The sequence below is a fragment of the Colias philodice genome, chromosome 13, assembly GCF_061535455.1.
Source record: "Colias philodice isolate Cphi_HAF_F1 chromosome 13, ilColPhil1 Martin Lab GWU primary, whole genome shotgun sequence".
NCBI lineage: Eukaryota > Metazoa > Arthropoda > Insecta > Lepidoptera > Pieridae > Colias > Colias philodice.
In genome coordinates, this window is record NC_143098.1 from 7,963,128 (window position 1) to 7,980,185 (window position 17,058).

The 17,058-nt window shown below is 33.8% G+C and overlaps 2 protein-coding genes across 2 annotated transcripts in view; one reads left to right on the plus strand and one right to left on the minus strand.

Annotated features, from left to right (window-relative positions):
• The window catches only part of S6KL (ribosomal protein S6 kinase like), a 57,926-nt gene that overhangs the window by 12,095 nt on the left and 28,773 nt on the right, over positions 1 to 17,058 (plus strand). The gene's annotated exons all lie outside the window — the stretch shown is intronic.
• bnb (bangles and beads) lies at positions 1,315 to 14,153 on the minus strand. Its single transcript, XM_089702620.1, has 2 exons — positions 14,011 to 14,153; positions 1,315 to 2,766 (listed from the first exon to the last, which is right to left on the minus strand). The coding sequence occupies exon 2, from the start codon at positions 2,763 to 2,765 to the stop codon at positions 1,584 to 1,586; it is 1,182 nt and encodes a 393-aa protein (XP_089558746.1). The 5' UTR covers position 2,766; positions 14,011 to 14,153; the 3' UTR covers positions 1,315 to 1,583.

Below are 17,058 nucleotides of genomic sequence, written 5' to 3' on the forward strand. Positions count from 1 at the left end.
CTTCGCTAATCAGCTGACCGATTTCCATACAAAGTCCAAATTTTTTTCTACGAATACAGCAAAGTTGTAGAACAAAAGTTGTTCAGTTTCATGAGTAGAAGCTCCTGTCTTAATTGGTCAAACGTTTTACCTTTCACCCTGTATAGCCGATTATGAATCTTGTTGTTTATAGTTCTTCAATGTTTATAAATCTATAGCTTATAGTACTTAAGTTATCGGAGATAATTGAGATTTTCGCCAAGAATTGATGGGCGCCTCGTAAATAATCGGTATAAATTTCTATAGGTAAGCCTTATTTTCTGTACTTCTTGTAAATAAGGTACTACATACATCACTGCAAAGTATCATCAAAATCTGTTCAGTCGTTTTTGCGTGAAAGAGTAACAAACGTACGCCTTACATACGCTTTAGCCTAGCATTAACTCTAAAAAGAGCCATATTTATTTTACATCAAGTTGGAATGGCTACTATATACTTGTTATTAATAAATAACTTATTATCATTAGCTTGTTTGTTACAAATATTATGTCCCCAATCAATGGACATACGAGATACGGCAAGTGTTTTTGTATAAAATTTACAATTCAAAGCATGGTAGATATGTGTTACAGACATTTATCTATGTCTTTTGCGTAACTCAAATTATATTACAGTGCATTTAGATCAAACGAACGAATGCTCATTCTAACCCCGCTATGTCAAATTATTTAGTGTAAGAGCGTATACGCACTATGCGGGTAGCCGTCCGGCTGACCGCAATCACAATTATGTACGTAATATTCATTTCTATGCGCACTGCGATGCGGCTACCGCAGACCGCACAGTGCGCATAGAAATGAATATTACGTACATAATTGTGCTTGCGGTCAGCCGGACGGCTACCCGCAATGCGGCTACCCGCATAGTGCGTATACGCTCTAAACAGCCGTAGAGCATTCGTTCGTTGTTAGAGCGTTCGAATATAGTCTAATACTGAATAACAATGAATACGAGTTTACGACTACACTAAACATCACGAAAGAATGCTCTTGCTCTAGCTCTATGTTCGTTAGATGTAAATGCACCGTTAGACGAAGATCTTCTATGATGAAAAGTAACATTTAATGTGAATGATTTTTTTCTTTAACGAAATAGGTATTACCTAAATACTCTAAGTGAAGATAATCGACTATACCTATCTATAGTATGATACATAATTATTGTGTTTCAATTTGCTATTCTTTATTTGATTAACTTTTACACTACATATTTTAATTAATTAAATTAACTTATTAATAAATGTTTGAAGTTTATTTTAGGGTATCAAATAAAACATTATGTAAAAAACGTATTTATTTATTACTTATAGTACCGGAAATTCGATAATTTATTTGAAAATAATTACAACTTAGGTTCTTCAGTTTCTACTATTTAAATAAGTCTCTAACTAGTCTGACATTCACGCGTTTTTCCGATCGTAGCCGGCGGAAACGGGAACTCATCACAAACGCACTGCATAGGGCAATTTGCCTCTTGCTGGCGGAGGGCGCGTGTCGAGGGAGTTTCTGTCGACACACGCCTACCGCCTCTGGAGTTTTGCTTATCTAAGAGGAGGTAGGAGCGCTCGACTTTTCAGTTTTTTCAGCGCTAACCTCTGACGAGTCTTTGCTTGTTTCAGAACTTTCTGAGCTTTCCTCAGAACTGTCTTTAGTAGAGGCATTTAAAGGTAAAGCAGTTTCTTTCAATTCGGGTTTCTTCTCGCTTTCTTCTTTTGGCTGTGCAGGTTCAATGGGTGCTGCTTTTTCCTTTGGTGCGTCGTCTTTTTTATCTTCAACTTTTTCCTCTTTTTCCTTTGATTCTTCACTGGATTCGGCAGATTTGACAGAAATCGCAGGTATCTCAGCTTGCTTATCTTCGGCGTTGGCAACATCAGCAGATTTTGTTTCCACCTTGGCAGCATCGGCGCTTGTTGGTTTTTCGTCCACAGCATCACGAACTACGCGTGGCGAATCAGCGGCTACTCCAGCATCGCTAGATTTGGGTTCAACTGGTGCTTCAGGAACGGGTGATTTTGCAGCAGGCTCTTCTTTCTTCTCTTCAGGTTTCTGTTCAATAGGTTTGGCTTCTTCGACGTTTTCACTTTTAGCAGCGACTTCAGATTCTGGTGCTTCATCTTTTTTCTCTTCAGGTTCCGCTGACTTGGTAGAGACGGCAGGCTGACTTTCAGAAATAGGGTTGATTGCGGCCAGGTCAACAACATCATCAGCTACTGCAGCTGGGTTTTTAATTGCGCTAACAACGTCAATTGCTTCATCAACAGTCACAGATTTAACGGCTGGTGCAACTTCTTCTACTTTCGCTTGTGATTCTTCAGGTTTTGACTCTGGTTTGGATTCGGCTTCAGGGCTTTCACTTTTTTGTTGTGGTTTTTCTTCTGAAGGGGCGGCGTCTTTAGCTGGTTCTTCTGATTTTACCTGTGGAATTTCCTCTTTCTTAGATTCTTTATCGTCCTCTTTTGCAGGTTTGGAATCTACAGCGGCTTCAATGGGAGAAGGTGCGCTCTTGGCTTCTGCGTCAATAGGTGCGCTTGCTTCTTTTTCTTCAGGTACTGGCTCTTCTTTCTTTGCTTCTGGAACCGCTGGCTGTGCATCGTTCTGAACTTTTTCTTCCCCGCTCTTAATTTCCGCTGCAGCAACTGGTGCGACTGGCACATCTGGCTTATCTTCTGCGACGGGCATGGCGAGGCTCACAGCCACTAAGGCCAGACAAACAATCAGCACCTTCATCCTGTAAAAATATTTAAATTGTTAGGTATTTATTACAACTATGCCGATGTTTTAAATTTAAACGCACGTATATGAATCGTGAGTGCGGTAAGGCCAATGTTACGCGCCGCCTCCGAGCTTAACGTTCATCGCAATTTTTCAATTAAGGTTGGATAATATAAGGGCCCGACATGCTGGGGGCGAGTGCCTATCGTCTAGTTCAATTGAATTAAAAGTTGACATGTATGAGCAGGATGTCGGCTATTTGTGAAAGTGGGTAATGAGATAGCTTTGGAAAGTTTTAAGTTCAACTTTTAATATCTACTCTGGTAAAATAATATAACGTCCCGAATCTAAATAAGTGTATGTTCAAAGCTCTTAAATCTTAATGCCTTAGAAGCGAAGAAGTTATTTTTAAACTGTATATAGTAAAGCGTTAACTGGATATCCCAGGTCCTGTTGGAATGTAGTCTGGCGCCACTCCACAAATAGATCGTAACATCCTTCGACGTGGTAATTATAGCGTAAACCTGCTCTAGTCCCTCTTTACATGTATAGACGTTTGAAAATAATGATAGTTAACAGGCATGTCGCTTATTTTTAGCTCCAACTTCCTTTTTAAGCGTTTTTTAATGACCAGGCAAATAATCGCTATAATATGCTATATTATATTATATAGTGATTATTATTATGCTACTGCAAATTAGCGATTACTGCAAATTTTTCGCTTGAACATAATGCATTTCACGTTAATCAATATAAAAAAATGGAGCTACGAATAAACCACTAATCGCTTTCGTTCGTGAAGGACGTAGGTTCTTTATAAAAAGCCAATAGTTTAAAATAAGTCATTATGCAGGCAAACGTTGGTCAAATACGTGGATGTTTCTAGACGTATAAATAGATGAATGGACGCGAAGCTTTCATTGTGGACAGTTCCTAGCGCGTGCTAGGCAGGATGCGAAACGCGCGTTTGTAATATGGATGATCCGGCGAGACGTCCAAGGTACATTATGTGAATTTTAATCGACTCATTGTATGGAATCGGCAAGCCGAATGCAGAGATGCTATCGTATGAATGATTCACTGGTAGCACTAACTTAAGAGACTTAATTTAATCGATTCTGGCTATTTCCAATTGACGTCAAAGGTTGTGTACTGTATTCCATTCAAACCTCTTTCGATGTATAAATACGTATTGCTTATACCTTTAAATCAATACTAGCTTGCAGCCGCCATAATGCTACAACGAATGCAATATTTATTTTGAAACTTCGTGTCAACATAGAACAGTTATGTACGCAATTAAATAACATTTGGTAAATAATTATTAATAAACCGTACAGAATAACATTTTATTCTGATTTTTTGCGTTTCAAGTTCAATACGTAATATGTTTCATAATTGTTTTCTTACTGGGTTGTCGTAATTACTCGCTTGACTCGTTCTTAACTGAATCTTTTTTGTCTTTTATGAATTCGAGTTTTGTCATTATGCATACGATGGCATAGTCTTTTTTACGAGCTTGCTGCCTGCATCTACTAGTGGACTGTATAATATCTAAAGGTTAAGTTTCATTTCTTAATGATAATTCCAGTTTTTCCCATTATGCCAGCTATTGTTAAAGATGAAATAATGATTTTCTAACTTAGTCCTTTGAAACAACGTTAATGTTCATATAATAAAATTATATAAAAAATAACGAAGTAGAGTACCTACGTAATATCTTTTTTAAATATCCAATAGAACAGAAAAAAATAAAAGCATTAATCAAGTTTGCAAAACGAGTTTCGTATCCACATCAGCGGCCATTGCCTCTACCACGATAAAATATCTCGATCATCTCTTTGCTTTTGATTTATAATGCACTGGTTTTCAATACGACTAAATGTAGTATTCCATTCGGATCGTATGAGTTATTTGTTTGTGAGTAATTTTTTGGAAGGATATCCTCGGCGTGGTCTGGACAAGGCAAGTAATCTTCCCACACATTTGAGCAATCTTTCAATTGAATCCGATTTGATTGGCGCATGCTGTTCATTGCGCCAATCAAAAAAATATGCCGGCGATCCCACTGGTCGACTTTGCAGGGCTTAGCACGTGACACCCCCTGCTGTTTATAATTAACCTTTGAATATATACAAACGAAATTATCTTTTAGGTCTTGCTCTATTTATATCTGTAATCTATAGTTAGGTTTTCTTCACATTACCTCCGCTTTTTGCCCAGTTTGCTATTGTCACGATATTAATGCAATTTAACTAGGTCTGAACGTGTTTGAATGGTTTCTGAATAGGCTTTCCATTTGATAACCTGATTTTGTAGGCCTTGTAGGATTTGTCTCTTTGCGCATATTACGAAATCGAGTATGCTTGTAATTCTATACGAGCGACGCGATATTCAAATCTTCTTTTCAGGATTAATTTTACGATTCGACGTGGTTATTAAATATTTTAAAACGATGACACGTTTTTGTTGCCATTATGAGACACGGTACTCGTGTATATTCAATAGATTAACATTACAACACTGCGGTCCCCGTAAGCCTTATAAGGTTTCGTCAGCTACAAGGCCTTGCGGCTAATGTAATTATAATATCAATAGTATTCCATCATTTAATACTTTTGCGAAACCGACAGATGCTAATACATACATACATATGACCTTATTGAAATAATAAGAGTCACAATTCAATTGTGATGCGTATGCTACCGCATGAATTAGCATCGGTTGCGTCTATTACATATTATTATATAAATAAGGATAATTCGATGTCTCCATCACGGTAAGTTATCTCAACCATCAGTGACTCTAGGTCGTGACTATCTGATAGCTCAATTAAGTATTTATCATGTCACCGGTAAGCTCCGACGTCCATGTCATATCAAGGAATCATACTCGTGAAGCACGTAATGACAATTTTATTATTATAAACTTTTTACCGTGCATTTACCACGAACAACGCAAAAAGTACGGCGCAGTTCCCATGGATTATCATCAACTCAATGCAACACAGGATATACGCATATCATCGTAGTAGACTCGTTGCAAAGCATTTTAAATTGGTATTCGTCATTTGTTTCCAAGAATAAATTACAATATTAATCCATTTGACAATAAGAAGCTTTATTTTTTACATTACTCACGCAAAGCCTGATCAGAAGATATAGTAATTATTATGCTTCTTGCATTTTATTACGCTAAACATGTCGACTTATCGAATATCGTAAGCTTAAAGCTTGGGAAAGTTATTGTAATTCTTTGACTAGTACACAGGAGATGCAGGGACACGACTCTTGCATCATTATTCCGATATACACAGCCATTCATCACTGAATAACTTACATTAAATTGCAATGTGCCATTAAAATTCGCACGTTTTCTGCGCGTACAGAGAATGTATAAGTTTTAAGGCGCGACCGTCTAGATTGACCCAGACATTGATTTTTTTCACAATTTACATTTTCAATGCATAAAAGGCTGGCCGGTTCACCCGTTGAATATCATTTACGCTAACGTTTGAGTTATCTTCTCCAAAATTGAATGCGATTATAGATTTGAACCAATTATGAGGCAGTAATATCGCGTTTGAATTATAATTTCTAATACATCTCATCAAATTGCTCAAATTGAAAAAACTAAGGCCAATGTGCCGTTAATGTTTTATAATGATGCCAATTTTCGATGCAGCAAGCAGGTCGCGTCCTTATAAGCTATAATTACTTTCGTGGGGTATTCCGAGCGATATAAACTGGACCTACAATGTTATATTGTAACGTCGATGTGAAGAGCTTGTTACATTTCGAAACCCGTTATTCAAGAGCCGATTGTGCAACGTTCGACCCACGGTTCATTGTCGCTGCATTGGGACCGAGGATCGATCCTATTATCTCATTCGGATAAATCAATGACAACGGGAAAATTTCTCGCTTAGATAGGGGAATATACACTGTTCCACATATAGACCATTAGTTGTTTTGTAACATATTGGTAGGTATCTTGAAACTCTGCATAATAGAGAACTTATAACACTTTTTCTAATTTGTATTAATGACGGTGGAAATATGGCTAACCGATGGCTAGATTTATACTTCGTTCGTAACTAATCGATTTTTATTGCTTCACATACGGTTTTTATTTTCAAGACGATACTGCGATGGAAAATTATTCTAGAACTACTCTATTAGAAATAGCCAAAAACATTAAAATCGAAATAAGCTTTAATAGCAAATAAACGCCATTATAGGTCATTTAACAACATTTATTGTTGTCAGTTTCAAGTTAAAAAATATACAAAGAATAAATTAAACACCCATTTTATTATCTACTGCTTGGACAATATATATTGACTGTTCCTTTTCTTTATGAATTATGTTATTTTGCCATTGCTCAAGTAACAAAGGAGGGTAATCAATTAATAGTGTGGGTTGACAAAGCGGAGTAGCTAAATATAAGGAAAGCTTTGATGAAAGGGAGGCTGGCCATTAAAGAGTACCTTACAAAGGCTAGTTCAAGTTTTTTTGCTATAATTTTTCGCTTGAATAGGCTTAAAAAGACCCAATTAACTTGTTTCTTAAATTCACCTGAGACATCGTTTTCTTAGAACCAATTTTAAAACATCGGCTTTTCTCAAGTCAGCTCCTTATAAATATAACAACATGTTTTAAATCAGACATTTTCATCTCATTCAAATTGACAACATTGGACAACCACAACTAGCTACATAAAAGACCAGCGATACAATAAATATTATGTACAATGGACAACTAGCACGGGGTCACCACAAACGTTACTTACCACCAGTAGGAATTGTGGCCCGAAGCTGGCCTATAATTAAAATGAAATCTTAAATGCGATCACGTTAATGTAATATAAATTCTACCAGAATTATGAATAACGCTATCCAGACGATTATCGATAGGAAGTGTTAACGGTACATCGTAAAGTAAATGTTGGTCTAGCTAAGCCTTAGGTCAATGCCAGCGGAAGAGCTTTCGGAGGCTAAATAACGGACCGGTTGGGCAAGTGTGAAATGTCAACAAATGTGCCCGTTTTTCCAGCCGTGGGCTTATGTAATATACTACTGCTTTTGAAGATCGTTTATTATTTTATCAGTCATTTAAGTTCAACAGATTGAAAAGGTTTTATGCAATGAGATGTTGCAAAAGGTAAAGTCGATGTGCGGGATATATCAATGAGTTTATTGAAACTCAAATATTTACTGAATAACGTACAATTGTTTTCTCTGCATCTACAGTTTTAATATCCTATTTAAAATTGCCTCACATTATTGATTTTATGTTTCCTTTATCGAATCATTATCTTTATATTGAATTGGTACTTATGTATAAAAACATTAGAAAATTCTCAATAGTGCGTTATTTACATCAATATACACGTTTCGTCCGTTATGAAATAAAATGAAATCAAGCAATGAATCGATTCATTTTTCATACAATAAGTGTGATCATGTAATTTTGTACATAATACAAAAGGTCATGTAGCCTCTACGGTCTGAAAACTTTGTTCAGCTTACAAAATTGACAAATAATACATTCAGTATTACATTAAAATAAAACTACTAAAAATCTATTAGAAAACTCTTACGTAGATACAACTTGATGGCAATTATTAAATCTGTTTCAGTTCTTAACGACGTAAATTTTTATGACACGTTAACCTTGTCTGTCCGTGTCCGGTAAAAATACTCCTTTGAAGAATAGGCTATTTGACAGTATAAAAAATAAATTACTTTTTTGTGTAATCTATATATATATAAGGTTTTTGAAGCGATTTAAATTAATAAATGATATAAATAATAACTTATTTATTTATAAATCGTCGAGAAAAAACATCATATTTTTTAAAATTACCACGTGACCGAAAACATCCATGATTGGCTGCATCTGCCATGACGTCACAGCGGCGTAAATAACAAGTGATCCCAACGTTTACTCACGTCGTTGCTGAATTTCGCTTTTGGTTTTGTTTCTTGTATAACTTATTTCTTGTGATTCAAGGTGTCTGTAATCAGTTTTGTTCTTTATGTGTTATTTTTGTTTGTCATGGAACCTTATTTCGAAAAAGCAGACAGTAGAAATCTACCTTTAAGTGGACGCTATAATTATTGGCATGTTCTTTAAAAACAACCCAGATTTTTACGCTCCTGAATTGAGAAATGTGAAAACAGCTACGTAAGTTAATATTTCAATCGTCATTCATTAGGTACCTTTTTAGTTAAATGTGCCTACAAACAGGAATCACAATTGCACAATAATTATGAAGTATACATTTTTTAGTATATAATCAAAGGTTATGCCCTTTGTTTTTCATTTCAGCCATCCAGTTTATAGGATTGACGCGTTTGTATTGATTATTTTCAATATCAATACAAACACGTCATCATCAATTTATATGTATATCATTATCTTACCTTAAGCAGGTAAGTAATGAGACGATTTAAACTATGTATTGCAAATAAAATAAACTGCCTACTAGGTATTCAACACCATACTTATACATCGAAGTGGACTTCACAAAAAAAAACTGTTTTAATTGATACAATATCTAATATCACTTGGATTTCTGCGAGCTAACTGCAACCACTTTCTACGCATTTTTATATCTTTTGGAGCACATATAAATAGTACGTCAGGGGTTTTAATAGTTGTATTTCTGCATCCAGGAACTACACACCACCTATAAGAACTCATTTTCTGTTTTTTAAACAGATTAACTTAATTATACTATAATTAAAACAAAAACGAACAATAAGTACTAGGAGCAAGTTGATGTTTACGCCGCTGTGACGTCACCATGGTCGCGAGACGCCATATTCTTCAAAATTGTGTTTTGGCGGCATATTTGAATATCATGTTTTTATTTTCCATTTTCTCAATGAATAACTACAAAAAATTAAGAAACATGTGTTTTGTGTGCTCTATAAACGTATCTTAATAATTTGAGACAGTTTTCAAAACCTTGTCAAATAGCCTATTGTAGCTATTGTTTTTAGCTTCACTAAATATCCATGATCCGTGAAAATTGTTATCATTATGTTGGATAATTGAGGCGGCAAGTAACCTTGCGGAGCTTCTAGTGTCGGATCTAATTTACCTCTTGTGCATAAGCCGGTGGCTGGCACGAACGGAAATATTGATTTCATGAAATAATGACCAACTGCATGTAGGCAAATAGTTGCAACAATGTCAATGTTAATCGAAACAGAGTCTTACGTTGTTTATCTCAGTTATGCAATTTTTGTTGTTGAAAACAGAGTAAAATACAATTATACAGGGTGTACCAAAAAGTAGTGATGAACGGAAGCTGAGAGGTAGAGGACCTAGAGGGCTATCCGAATCACCCCCATGTATGTTATGCGATTTTTCGTATTTTCGGAGTTATTACGTTTTTTTCAATTTTTCACCTATCGCCGAGTACGATGATATTTTCACTCATGCTGACGTCAATGATTGCGGAAGATGCTTGATTTTTTTTGTGTGCTAAGCTGAAAGATAGGCCAATTTAATATGGTAACATTTACTATCGTTAGATCTTTGAATGGAATAAAAAAAAGAATTAAATGGCAAGAAAGATAAAATTACCCAGTATGTTCACCACTTCAAGGGCCCGTAAAAAAATAAAATCACATAAAAAAAGTATTCCGTTTGACTTTTAAAAACTTGCTCTATCTATCAGATAGCTACCCTAAAAATTTCATTTAATTATTGAGAAGGCTTCAATCGAAAAATTTAAATCTAAATGTGGTAAGTGAAAAAATTGAATTAACATGATGATCATTAAAACCAATAAATAGGTGTTTAATTACCAGAAATTTTTAAAATAACCCCGCTGTTGCTCAATGCAAGTGCGACATCACCGTAAAAAGTTGTCTTTTAAATGTCTGAATACCCTTTTATCATTTTTAATGGTTTCTTCTGCTACTATGAATTTCCGGGTTATTTCGTCCAAATTGTGGCAGTCTCTCGTCTTTGTAGTATCCCCACGGAAAAAAATCAATAGGGTTTAGGTCGAGGGACCGTGGAGGCCAGGCTTTAAGGCAGGCGTCACCGGCGCATGCGCAGGCTGCAACGACCAATCCATCTTTCAGGGTATCTTTGCCCTTTAGCCTGGCCTGCACGGTCCCCGGACATAAACCCTATTGATTTTTTTCCGTGGGGATAAAAAATACAAAGACGAGAGACTGCCACAATTTGGACGAAATAACCCGGAAATTCATAGTAGCAGAAGAAACCATTAAAAATGATAAAAGGGTATTCAGACATTTAAAAGACAACTTTTTACGGTGATGTCGCACTTGCATTGAGCAACAGCGGGGTTATTTTAAAAATTTCTGGTAATTAAACACCTATTTATTGGTTTTAATGATCATCATGTTAATTCAATTTTTGCACTTACCACATTTAGATTTAAATTTTTCGATTGAAGCCTTCTCAATAATTAAATGAAATTTTCAGGGTAGCTATCTGATAGATAGAGCAAGTTTTTAAAAGTCAAACGGAAAACTTTTTTTATGTGATTTTATTTTTTTACGGGCCCTTGAAGTGGTGAACATACTGGGTAATTTTATCTTTCTTGCCATTTAATTCTTTTTTTTATTCCATTCAAAGATCTAACGTTAGTAAATGTTACCATACTGAATTGGCCTGTCTTTCAGCTTAGCACACAAAAAAAAATCAACAATCTTCCGCAATCATTGACGTCAGCATGAGTGAAAATATCATCGTACTCGGCGATAGGTGAAAAATTGAAAAAAAACGTCATAACTCCGAAAATACGAAAAATCGCATAACATACATGGGGGTGATTCGGATAGCCCTCTAGGTCCTCTACCTCTCAGCTTCCGTTCATCACTACTTTTTGGTACACCCTGTATATTATATGGAAATAAAGTAAAATCTACGCTTTATTTAATAATAATAACATATAGGTAATGCGCAAGTGATTTTGCTCATGCGTCATACATTGGACAGGTTGGTTATAAACGTCACATCTAGTTTATATGCGGGAAAGATTTGACCACGACTGTGCAATTTAAAACACATCATGACCGTGATCTTGGTTCTAAACTCGTGACCATAAACGTGCTTGCTTTTGAGTCACTCAGAATTTGAAAATAATATTCTTGCTTCTGAATTACTTTTTAGTTAGGGCAGATCTTTAGAATATGACCACAGGACCATATATTACCGAAGTTTTAGAATATGTTACATGGATAGAAATTAGGCATTGATTTATATAAATCATCAGTTTAGGTACCTTATGTTTAAGCTTTTGATTGAAGGGTAATTTATAAGTGTTTTCTACGTTTTTTTTTTTCAATTTTAATTAGCCGTTGTGGAGTTGAGTCATGAAAACGATTAGTCTTGGTTCCCATCACGCGTGTGTGAGTCGCGGTAGGCTTGATTGGCGCACTGTTTTTATCGAAGTTTTGTTTCGCTCCACACAGATTGCGGGGTCATTTAGTACGTGAGACGTTAATTACGTTTTTAACCGCGTCTGGACGGTCAAGGGATATTAATTGTTTATAGGATTAAATAATACAAGACTTGTTTGTTTTAAAAATGGTGTTTAGATGATACTATGGGATATGTTATATTTATAATGCACTGAAAGTCTGAAATTTACTTTTATTTTAATGGAATTAAAGTTTCTTCAAAAATAAATTATTCAATGAATTTGTAAAAAATAAAAATTTAACAAATAGTCATGTATAACTATTATGCTAAGATAACGAATCAAAGATTTATAGTTATTTTTACAAGTAAACATTAGTCATGGTAAAATTGGACGCGCATGTTCTTGTGCCTAATACGCATAGAAGAACGCAAATAATACAGCATGCAATGTGCATCTATAGTAAATAATAGTTCCTTGAAGGGTAGATAAATACTTAAGATATAACGCGAGTGCAGGTGGCCCTGGCCGGCCACGACCTAACTATGAATAAACCTGCAATTCCGAATGATTATTGTAGCAATGCCTTGTTCGTTATTTTGCATACGTTTGAAAGTAGCTTACGAGACTAAACGAATCTATTGTGGAATGCTATTAATTCTGCGCAAATAAATGTTGTCTATTCCTACAAGGTCTGTTATTTCTGGAAGTTCATTATTTAGCGTCAATTAATTAGATCTAAATCTAAAGACTATTTTTATTCATCTCATTAGATTATTTTAAAATTAGAATTGTACGCCAAGTACTTTGTTTACAAATGTTTTACCTGTCAATTTAAAGTTATGTAAATTGCGGTTAATAATTGCGTATTTCTCGCAAGTTAAAAATTTAATCTAGATATCACGAAACTTTTTCTTATCAAGTTATGCATATATTAGTTAAATGTTATTGTAAGGTTAATCGTGCGGTTATAAAGTGAATTGAAATATTATTCATTCAATTTTACCGTTCATAGTCAAGTACCTACTCGAAAGGTTAAAGGGAATGTATTGTACAAATATGGTAGACGTTAGCCATTTGAAATCTTCCTCCGAGCATTATGTGAGTCTGCTTTATCTTGCAAATTCTTATTGAAATCTATCAAACAAAATAAATTAACTGAGGTTAAGAAGCTCTTAAAGTATGCATGGTTTCAACCTTGATTGTGCTGGGAAAAGTTGCTACACAATATTTACGGCCATGTCGCTGTTATGGTTGCATATAATTATTTGATTTATGGCATTCCATTACATTTGAATAGATACGTGAAAAGATTCGAGGTAGAATGTTTGACATTTTATGCATCGAAAGGTTATTTGATTTAAAATCATTGAAGCGTATGTGCAAATTGCTCATCATCAGGAACTGGGCGCGGGTGTTTTGTTATATCCCGACGGCTTTGTGCGGAGGACGGGGCATTGTGTAGCCAACCTTGCGTGAATACTCCTTTTTCATTTTTTATTGTCTGTTCCATTTAGTTCGAGATTGATCTTATGTTCTATATTTAAATTTTTATCATACCTATGTTTATCTATTATTATTTTTTTAAGTTTATTTTAATCCTTTAATGTTCAAATTGTTGAGATTTAAAAATATTTGAATAGATCACATAGAAAATTTGAATTTACAGGAAAACTAAGAAAAAAAAATAAATATCTACAGTTATTGTTAAACAAATTTTAAAATATGATATTTAAAACAAATAGATAAAATATTTAAAAGTAAATTTTTACAAAAAATAATGAAGGGACTAGGCAAAACTATCTTGAAACGAAAGGACGAAAAAGGGTCCGTCGGGAATGAGACTTACCTAATAAAATTGGATCCTGTGATAAACAAGATGAACTTTCCAGAAGCACTGGCACAAAAAGAAATTTAGAAAAAAAATTGACTGTATGTACGGACGCTGTGACGACCGGCAATGTATTGGTGGTGGTTTGATAATGCGCCTGTTTATATAGCTAGGGAGTTTAGGCGCGTTGACTCGGCCTCTACATGGGGCATGTACATCTTTATATTATGCTTGCAACGGCGCATCTTTAGGTGTATCTAAGTAAATAAGGACTCGGACTCTTAATTTGAAGTAATGATTTTGATATTTCTTTCTAGTATTGCACATCGATTTATGTATATTGGTGTTGGTTTAAAATAGTATTGACTGACTCGTATTGACTCATTTTAGGGCGACTTAAATGTTTATAATATTTTCATCTTGCTAAAATATAGCATAAAATAATTTATTTTAATATTAAATGTTTTTTACGTATGTATGTATGTACCTTTATATTATTATTTTGTAAATATTGTGGACATTTTTAAGGAATAACTCTTAGATTTATTATTTTTTTATAATATAATCAGTACAAGGAGGACTTCTTTTGTTCAGATTAACTATCCTGTTTACTTTAATTAGTTGTATATTTATTCGATATTAATTTTGGTAATAAATAACTATAATAATAGTATTCAATTATGTGTTTCTTATTATTAATTGTTTGGGTATTTTGAGGTAGAGCCAAATTAATAGAGATTCTAACTATTTATTTATTCTATTTCTTTTCTAATTAGGAAAAAAATATTATTTGTAACGTAATTAGATAATTATTTTGTTTACTGCTTTAAGGAAAAGAGATGGAAGTGCAGTCATTATTATTTATCGTATATGTAATTGTAATTTGCATTGACTCACAGCCTTATAAAATAGTTTTCATATTCGCGAAATTGGACTATATACTCCATTCGGATTCGGTCACGAATCGAACTTGGTACATACTGAAGAAGTTGTTATTGTAATTGTTACTATACACAGTTTTTGTAATCATGGTAAGAAATAGTTTTATGAGTGTCTTCATAAATATCATATCTTTGCTTTTTTATAAAATTCACACGTTTAAGATCTTGCTCTATTTCTAATGATCATAGAGCTAAAATGATTTGTTTGTTTGTTACACTTTTTGAGGTTGACGTAAAATTTTCGCGAAAAAATTAATGGTCTATAATAGATTCAATAGGACGTTATTAGCTGGTTTCTATATCACATTCATAAACTGATTAATTATAAGTTTACCGTATTTTTAAACAACTTCCTGTGGGGAAATGAGATCCTATATGTCCTACTTTATTTAACGCATTACTACCGTAAAAGTAGCATATTTTTGCTTTCATTGTAATGTGGTGTTAATTTTTTTTCTGTCTATCTGATAATGAATTTAATCTAGTTCAGGTATAAAAACCATTTTGTGCTATTAGTCAATTCGTTTTTCACAACTAATTGTAGAGTATGCTTATGGGTCATATGCCATACTTATAATCAGACGGTATGTTCTCATTTCTCTTTGTGTACTATAAAAAACAAAAGGTCTGATCATCCGTTGTTCTAGTAATATAGAGATGCATGTTTCGAAAAAAGTTTCTCATATCGCGAACATATCATTGGAGTCGACGTCATTTTAATACCGTTGATTTAGCAAAGGCAAAAAGCAATCTCAAAATATTGCATATAGTACCTACTTTTTTATGTTACTATGTACTATTCTTTGACACACAGAATACGAATAGATTTTATATCCTCTTTATTATTTTTTCTAATTACATACTTAAAGCTGTATTGGTTAATATTTTCCAATGTACCTTTTTTAATTTTCAGACTATCACAGTATGTTTACCTATAAGGTTATATATTTAATATAATAGTTAAATATACAGATAATATATAAACATTGAATATAAGGACCGGTCCTAAATGTGAAATGAAGTAACATTTATTTGTTTAACTTGCATTACTCGTATACATACATACAGCGTTTGTAGAAGTTATCAGCTTCTGCGAAAATTATGTTGGAATTCAATGTTTTCATTACATAATATTATTTTTTTTATTGTTATGAGGGTTCGTATATGACGTAATGTACGAATTAATGTTATTCGTGTTAAACCGTTTTATTTATAATAAATAAATCAGTATAATGAATTTTTTACGTGTTTAGTAGAATACCTATTCCTTTATAGTAACCTCCCTGAATTCTTGAATTTATTTTGTGAATCCTAAAAGAAAAAACTAATTATTATGGGTAGATTTATTATGCGAAATAAGTATTCCAGGGGCATTGCTAACTGATTGCCATGCCTGTATTGTATATTGAACTTAAATGTTGCTAATTTTCAAAAGATAATCTTCAAATCCCCTAATGAACTTTATATTCTATGTTAGTTGTTTGCTAATTTATTTTTTATTTGTTTACTTCATTTTTCCGGTTATGGCATTGCGCGGCAGTCATTAGCATATAAATTTTCACCTCGTCAAGTTTTGTTTTTGCGATATTAAGTGATCCATGCTTTTTAAACGACTTCAAAAAAGGAGGAGATTCTCAATTCGGCCGGTAAATTTTTTCTAGTCATAAAAATTTCTTATGTTTATTATTTACTAAATTTACATGTGCATAAATCATATAGACCTATGGTGTATAATATTACTGGGGATTATTATCACACTCTTATCTCTAGTTATTCTGAGTACGAGAGATTAAAGCATTACTTATCTGGCCAAAATATAATATGTATTTAGAAAAGATATATCTATCAATAGATTATTAATCCCCGTTGTATGTGAAAAGTTAAAACACCTCTACGTAGAGACTTGTCCGTGCTTCGTCTCGGAGATACCTAGTCATATTATGAAAATGAATATTGTAGATGAAATCTGTAATTTTTGTATACGTGGCTATTTGTATGTCTGGCTTGGATTTTTTAATACCTTTTCATAACTCCACTGATACCACAAATATTGAAATTAATTAATAATTATGAATGCAGAAAAGTAATAAAATAATTTTTATAACTCATCATACGTTCTAAAATC

What these genes read in the sequence shown, in the direction of transcription:
- bnb (XM_089702620.1), bottom strand. Translation starts at nt 2,765, where the DNA reads ATGAAGGTGCTGATTGTTTGTCTGGCCTTAGTGGCTGTGAGCCTCGCC.